Here is an 8,454-nt window from a genome sequence, read left to right on the forward strand (position 1 = left end):
AGTCAAAGCTGGTCAATAACCGCAGAGATATTGTTAGAAAAACTAAAACCTTGACTTCCTAATTATGTGTACTTGTTTTATATAATTATTTTATTTTTGTCTGGTTAATTTCATGGAATCTGTTAGTTAATTGAATCAGTATTATATGTTTCTGACACAGCTGAAACCTATAATAAAATGTTGATTAAAAAAAAAAAAAAAAAACAAAGAATGGCCAATAGGCTACTTTAAGCTATTTAAATAAATCTGTAATATTAGCCACCACTGTCAATGAAACAATATTATGAAATCTTTATTATACTCATAAATGTAGTTGAACTTGAAGGGAACACTGCCACACCAGTTTTGTGTGTGTGTGTGTGTGTGTGTGTGTGTGTGTGTGTGTGTGTGTGTGTGTGTGTGTGAGAGAGAGTGTGTGTGTGAGAGTGTTGCACAAAGTGAATGTGGTACAACGAAGCACAGAACACTTTTGTCAATATTGTATTCAACCACATTGAGCATATCACTCCGGAGTCAACAATGTCTCCTGAATGTGAACAGCAGACTTTGTGTCAGCATAAACAGAGCCATAATAAGCAGTGGATTAGCAACGTTTTTCAACAGAGACATCACCAGCATAAAAATCAGCTTCCACCTTTTACTTTCATTTATCTAGGCACTTAACACTGATGTATTGCATCCTTCCATGCGGGCCTACTTGTAAGTGTATGGATGAATGTGGTTATGTGAGAGAGTGTGTGCTTGCTTGAAAGGCAGACAGTAAGAGAGAGTATTGGCTTACTGTGAGGAAACTGGTCCCTATGAGAAATGAGTGGATTAGTCGAGTGTGACATGTCTCATAGGGCTGAGAGGATTCTTTGGCCCATAGGTTTGGAAAAGTCAAACAGCCCTCTCCTGAATGATGTTAGGTCAACTCAAGATTCAGGGGTTTCAAAAAAGCCTTTTCCATCCAAACCTCTACTTGCTAAGATTTTGTTTTTGTTTTAGGTGAAGTCTAAATTGTCTGGTTCAATGGGTCAACCCCCATTTCCAGTACATCAGAAAGTTCTTGTAATTTGCCTAAACTAAATGAAGAAAGCAGTCATACGATGTGGTGTCATATAATACAAATCTGCAGTAGGAAAAGCAATAGTGTTAACTGATAATATTTTCAGCCTTATAAAGTGAATTAAAAAAAGAGCAAAGGTTGGGTTCCTGACACTCTAAATAATGTTAGTTGCACACAAGTAGTACGTCTCTTCAACATATTTCAGTGCAATTTTGTTATCTAAGTAGTATGTGAATATCGTAAAAAAAAAAAAAAAGAAGAAGAAAAATAGTGTTAAAAATAAATGAAATGGCACTGTGGCATGCATGCAAGTGCCACATGCTAGGCCTGAATTTGCATGACAGACAATATAAATGATATAATCTAGAAGTATATAAATGTTTTACTTTCATACTATATAAAAGTTATTATACTAGAGATCGTAAGAAACACATATAGCCAATGAGCCATTTTATTGTATTTCCAGTACATGGTGCTGTGTTTGGCAATGATTCAGTCAGCCAGGCATTTAAATGCCATTCGGCTACTGTTATTCCAAATGGTTGTGTGAATAACTGCATTTAGTGTGGAGGATTCCAGATTATTTTTCAATATGATATGAATATGGATGGCATAAAGATGACATTCGATATATTTGTTTCTATGTGAGTTTGGGATTGCTCATTTTATGAGAAATATTCCTCATTTCCATTTGTTGAAAGTGAAATATTGTCATTGGAGCTGCCGTTCTCTGCTGTGGATGTTAAACCCTGGCAAAAACAGGAATAGAAAACCTTAAAGATAAATTCTTACAACATTATATGCATGTAATTTAGAAAAAATACTCACACTCATGTTGCAGTCAAAGGGGCTATAAGTAGAGTTGCTAAGCACGTCATCTTCAAGTATAGATTCCCTAAAGATACAAAACATGTTTGTCCTCTTTTCTTTTTTTGTCATTCTAATGAATTGAGTGGTACATACATACCTTTTTCTTTTTTTATTCAGCACAAAAAGGACAACACCAACAGTAAATATCACCACAAGTGTCACTCCCACTCCAACACCAATACCTACAGCTGAACAAACCAACAAATGTTTTTGTAATGGGAAATACACTGTAAATTAAAAAAAATACACTGTAAAAATCAAATACAAATAATTTTTTATTTTTGGACCAGTTCATGCTTCCCTTAATGAGAAAATTAAATTGCATTTGAGCATTTGAGTTCTCAATTGAGCAGCCATTTTGAGAGTTTGATTTATTATTTGATAATTTGAGCATTCGATTTATCATTCAAACTGCTGTTTTGAGAGATTTTTTGATCAAAATGTCTTGTTTGAAATACAAATATCACAACTTTTTGATCCAAAATGCCATGTTTCGATTTATGAGGAAATATGAGGAACTGAAATCATGAGGGGTCTCTACATTTTGAGATGAGATGAGCTGATGAGATTATGCTGCGGAAATAAGTAAAAAAATTCCTTGGCCAGTAAAAAAAAAAAAAAAAAAAAATTCATTCCCAGAAATGAGAATCATTCTCAATTCACCCTCTATATGCAGGTGTGGCAAAGAGTTTGGATCCTGTGTGAGAGATGTATATAAGACTGGCAGGCATTAATATATCTCTTACTGTCACTAGAGTGTGGAAGTGGTGAGGTGGGATCTGAGTCACAAGGCCCAGGAATAATGTGAACATCATCAATAGCTATACTTCCTTTCGAACCTTCTCCCTTCAGGAATTCAAATATAAACTGTGGAGAGAGGAGGAGACAATGATGTACAAATCTTTTGTGGTTTTGCTTTGAGTAAATCTTAAAATGATTCCCATTGATCCTGTGAATTCTGCATGATAGAGTTTGATACCCAGAAAGGCTCTCGGTATGACACATAGATGTTGCCTGTCCTCCACACGTCACCCTGATCTCCTGACTCCACCCATACTATCTGGCCACGCTTATTCCCGCTGTTATGGATGGTCCTAGGAAAGAAAGAGTCTCAATGAATTGTGATGTAAGTACAGTGTTTTTTTTGTTTCTTTTTTTGTCATGGTTCTGTACCTGTTATTGACGTATAACATGAGCGTCCCAACTTTGTATCCATACATATGATACCAGAATGTGAAGCAGTGCCCCCTGCTGTCAGGTGTGAATATCTCACTCAGAATCATGGCAGTGTCTCCCCAGATCCCCACAGAACTGTCCATATAAAGGTAATAACCTACAGGCACAAGAGCACCACAGAACCTGTTTACACCTTAAATGAAAATGTGACCACCTGTGATAATTTTTTAAATAAAGGGTCTGATTTCATCACTATATAAATTACTCACTTCTTTAGTGTGTTACTGTGTGTTGATAAAAAACTGTTTTTTATCAGATTTTGATTCATCCCTGGGAATCAAATCTGCTGAATCATTTACTAAAAAGACTAATTTGTTCATTAAAGGTGCAGTAAGCGATTTCTGAGAAACGCTGTTGATATTTGAAATCACCAAAACAAACACGCCCCAAAACAAAAATGATCGCACCTCATCATCTTGATAGCTCCGCCCACAAAAGGCACCTCCCCCCTCATGAGTGGACACGCCCTTTACTGCTGACTGGCTTCAAGTCTGTTTTGGTGCACGTTCTGATCCACTTTCAATAGCGTTTCTTGGAAATTGCTTACTGCACCTTTAATTCATTCAGTGACCTTTTTTTTTGTTACATTGTTGCCAGTATGTAGGTCACAACAATTGAATCACTCATTCAATTATTTACTCAACTGATTCATTAAAAACACCTAAATATTTACATCCAAAACAAGTCTTACTATCCTAAATGAAAGGTTGTGTGCTTCAGATTTACAAAGAGACTCCAGAAAGACTTGTGTGTTTTCCAAATTGTTCATGAATTAAACTAATTTTAATGCACAAATATATTGTTTTCCAAGCCCAATTATCTTGATTGACAGGTGACAGATGACTAGGCTTCCCTTAACTCTTGTCTGTATTTGCAATTTACACCACAAAAGTAATGAGGTTAAGTGTATTTGATGATCTTTAAATATAGTTGGAATGACTAAATCACAAAATTTGAAACACATTGTAACCAAAATTAAAAGCTACACTATCTAGTAGCTGAAAAATAAAACTGCAATGCGTTTTGAGAAATAACATTATTTTGTTTCAATGTGACAACAATGATAGATTACTGTATGTGTATAGATATGTGAATTACATGCAATCCCACAAAAATGCATCCCAACAGCTCTAAAAAGTAAACCAAGTTTTTCAAAGAATGGTTGGGTAAAATAAAGACTTGAAGAAGATGGATTTGTTTTACACTCTCATAGTGTAGCTTTAACGCTGTGATTGGATCACCCGAAACAGATCTTAATACAACAAGTAAACAGGGTCACAGTTTAGGATGTGCCCGAAACATAATTCCAAATTCAGAAAGGCACGGAAAATGAATAACGCATTCTACGGTACCGTGCTCCCTCTATGCAGAGAATGCGAGATTGCGAATTGGAAAGTGAAAGTAAAAAGCAAGCGTGCATTCAAAAGTGATTTCATAACCCGCATATTGATAGCAGCTCCCTGATGCCCACACATTATATATACACAATATAATTACCCAACTATATAAGTGCAAGCAAATGCAAAACTATTGAAATATATTTTTCCTCCCATCTCATTTCCCTTCAGGTTTTCCATAGAACGCGTAATTTCCTTTCCGAACATGTTATTCAGCTTAGGGCACATATCAGATCTATCTATACACTTCCTTCATAAACTAATTCTTCATCACATTTTAATGAAGCTCAGTGAACTCCTTCAGCCCACCTGTGGAAGTGTTGGTGGTGTGGTCCACACTGGGTCGTGTGTGATTTCCAGTATGTGCCTGGGTTCTGAGCCAGTCTGCATCATCCACCTCCATCAGATTCATCCAGCTGCAGAAGTTTGCCTCAAAGTCACATTGTCCTGAAGGAGTGCAGGGATAGTTTGAAACCTGAACATCATCAAGCGCTATGACTCCCTGTTCAGTCTGGCCTGCAATTCCCTCCACCACAATCTGAAAAGACAGCTGTATTAATGAGGACACTCCTGCAGTTCCACATCATTAAACTCAAGGGTACAAACTGTAGTATAACATGTGGCAGGGTTTAAGGCCATTATTTGCAATAATATGTGATTGTAATTCTGAAATAATGTGCTGGACGTTTCAATCAGTCACCAGATGCAGCGCTGACTCACTCTGTAGTTTGACCCTGAGAGGGTTAGAGGGGTCTGGGCAAACCTCCACAGCCCTCCCTGCTCTCCAGACTTGGTCACCAGCAGGGGCCGATCTTTGTCTGAGAACTGTTGATACACATTTAAGGTCCCAGTGCCCTGTCCATCCATGTAATACCATAGCTGGAGACACTTGGCATCAACTGGAATGAAGATTATAAGAAGTCTTCTCATGAGAGTTTTCTACCCTGAAATTAATAGTTTACATATATCACAGTTAACAGAAAGATACACAGTTTTCTCTCACCTGTTTGAAGCAGAGGAGATGTCATTATAGCTCTATGTCCTTGCATATGGGTAGGTGCACTTTCCATATAAAAGTAGGATCCACTCGCTGTGTTGGTTGTATGGTCGAACCCAGGTCCAGATTTAGATTTTACATTATTTCCTGACACTCGGATCCAGTCCAGGTCATCATCGGCCTGTTGTTTCCAGCCACAATCCCCCTCTTCAAAGTCACAAAGACCCTCTGAAACAAATATTATCTGGTGATATTCATAAACATTTATTTATCAATATGTAAAGATGCGCTGATATTAAACTTCTGTCCAATATTTTTTTTGGATAATATTTAAAAAAATTATAAAAAAAAATATTAAAAAAAAACTAAAAGACTTTTATTCTACAAGTGAATTTAGGCATTACATTATAATGTGTAATATGTAAATTAGATATTCATTTTGAGAATTGCTAAATATTTAAATAAACAGAATTATTTAACTATTTTTATATACTTGTACATTAAACAATTTTTTGTTTTTTTAAAGATTAACTTTAATTGATCCGTAGATTACTGCAAAGGCAATACAAATTGTATGTTAGTTAGTGATTAGTGATTAAATATTCTATTTTGGCTGTTACCAAAATATCAGCTGATAACGAAAATATCATGCATCTTTATAAAAAAAAATTTAATCAACAGTAAATGTTAAAAAATATGTTATTTGTGAGTAATCACTACTCATCAAACCTAGTTCTATAAAGAATTTTCATTTAAAGTTATACAATAAAGTTTTATGGTCAAGATCCCCTTAATCAAATCACCCGTCTTTCAGGCTCACATTTTTTGTATGGTATATTTAATCAGATTGTCTTTAACCAAATTTAATGCATTTGATTCATGTCAATGGTCACTAAGCTGACAGTTTGATACTGAAGACAGTAACTAGATGGATGAATACAACATTATGTTACAGCTGTGCCAAATGCTTGTGGTGCTCTAATAAGCATGGAGGACAATTCAACAGGGTAATGTGAAAAACAACAGACCAAATACTAAGCTTAGCTACATTATTAATTACCTGTGGGAGCACAAGCACCCTTAGTGACGGATAAATCATCTATAGCAATGTGCCCAGACAGTCCTCCAACTGAAGCCTCAATTAATATCTGATGAACATCTGTCAGTTTCACATGACTCTGAGCCAACTGCCATTCATTCCTCTGAGACCCTTCCCTTAGCCACATCTACAGTTTTAGAGACAAAAACATTTTTGGAGTTAGTATAAAACATTTTGCATTCCTTACATGTGACATTAGAGAATTCCCAGAAAATGATTTTCTTTTGAGTCTTACTAATGTGATGTGGTTGGATGAAATGTCATATATAGACATTCTTAATGATCCCACTGTTGCTCCAAACATGTGATACCAGAATGTGAAGCAATACCCATCAGGTCCAATAGGGGGCGACAGAGGAGACTTCAAATGAGCCATTTCCCCAGTTCTGCCATGACTTGAGCTCTTGACGTACAAATAATACCCTGTAAAACAACAAAATACACATAATTAGGACATACATGATGATTGACCTGACACTGATAAGGTGGAAATGGTTACTGGCTCACCCTTTCCACTGGTGTGGTCACCCAAAGGACCTGTATTTGGAGTCTCAGTCGGTCCGCTCCATCTCTCCCAGTCTAGGTCCTCTGCAGCTCCCTGGATCCACCCACACAAGTCCTTCTCAAAGGAGCATGTGACCAAGGAAAAGTCTGGAGTACAGAGGAGAAGTGAGACATGATCTCATCATCATAATGTGGGCTCAGGTCACTGAGCAAAACTTTCTCAAATTTAAAAATGTAAACTACTGTTTGTAATTTTTTATGATTTTGAAAGAACCAAGGCCTTGATTTGATTGATCAAAAATACAGTAAAAACAGTAATATTGTGAAATATTACTTCAATTTAAAACAATTGTTTTCTATTTTAATTTATTTTAAAATGTAATTTATTTCTGTGATGGCAAAGCTTACAACAGTCATTTTCATTGTCTCATGATCCTTCAGAAATCATTTTAACATGCTTATTTGCTGCTCAATACAAATTTCTTATAACTATCAGTTGAAAACAGTTGTGATGGTTACAATTTTTGTGGAAACCATAATGCATTTTTTTTTTCAGAAATATTTGATGACATTCTTTAGTTACATTATAAATGATGTTTTATTAACAAAGTTCGGGAGGAGCAGGTTCAGATAATTAACCAAATTATGCACAGCTGGAGATTAATCAGTAATCAACTCAATGACAGAGTATAAATTCACAGCAGACCTACCTCTGTTCATTGAAAGTTTGTCAGCATCCCTCCTCCACCCCATCTCCTCACTTACAGTTCCATCTACACTTACCAACTGGGGGGAGTACTCTGGGTTCGGGCCTAACTCCGAGCTCGGAGCCCTCCCCCCAGACAGCACGCCAAATACGCATAAACTTATTGTACTAATTATATGTAGATGTGAACTCGTGAAATGTCTTTACTACCACTTTTGATCAATATCATGCAAACTATTTATTTATTTATTTATTTAATCTTTCTGACCCCAAACTTTTGAATGGTAGTGTAAATAAATAGTCACAATATTTCACCTTAATAATTTCTAGACTATTGCCATGGCCAGGTAAAATAGGATAAGCTTGTATTATATAGAAGAAACAGGATCATTATGCAGTTCAGATTTGTATTCATTTCCATCTCAACTAACTTCTCAGCAGATTCCCCACCTGGAGGTTGGAAGTCCTTCTCACAGTTGTGGAAGGAGACATCGTCCAGGGCAGTTGTCTGAGTTGTGGGCAGGGAACCTTCCTGTTTGAGTGAGGTCTGGCTGCTAAAAATTAACTTAAATGGGACACAAAGAAAATATGTGCATA

General features: G+C 36.2%; 1 protein-coding gene across 1 annotated transcript; it reads right to left on the reverse strand.

The window, feature by feature from the left end:
• Positions 1-1,471: 1,471 nt before the first annotated feature.
• Positions 1,472-7,686, reverse strand: LOC308695903 (MAM and LDL-receptor class A domain-containing protein 1). The gene is made up of 12 exons (XM_081374166.1): positions 7,155-7,686; positions 6,883-7,070; positions 6,609-6,774; positions 5,555-5,776; positions 5,272-5,450; positions 4,861-5,089; positions 3,092-3,251; positions 2,898-3,012; positions 2,665-2,785; positions 2,016-2,106; positions 1,877-1,943; positions 1,472-1,797 (listed from the first exon to the last, which is right to left on the reverse strand). Exons 2-12 carry the CDS (start codon positions 7,021-7,023, stop codon positions 1,714-1,716), a joined length of 1,575 nt encoding a protein of 524 aa, XP_081230292.1. The 5' UTR covers positions 7,024-7,070; positions 7,155-7,686; the 3' UTR covers positions 1,472-1,713.
• Between the last annotated feature and the right edge of the window lie 768 nt (positions 7,687-8,454).

Source organism: Scardinius erythrophthalmus (genome assembly GCF_964197995.2).
Source record: "Scardinius erythrophthalmus genome assembly, chromosome: 9".
In the NCBI taxonomy this organism is placed as follows: Eukaryota; Metazoa; Chordata; class Actinopteri; order Cypriniformes; family Leuciscidae; genus Scardinius; species Scardinius erythrophthalmus.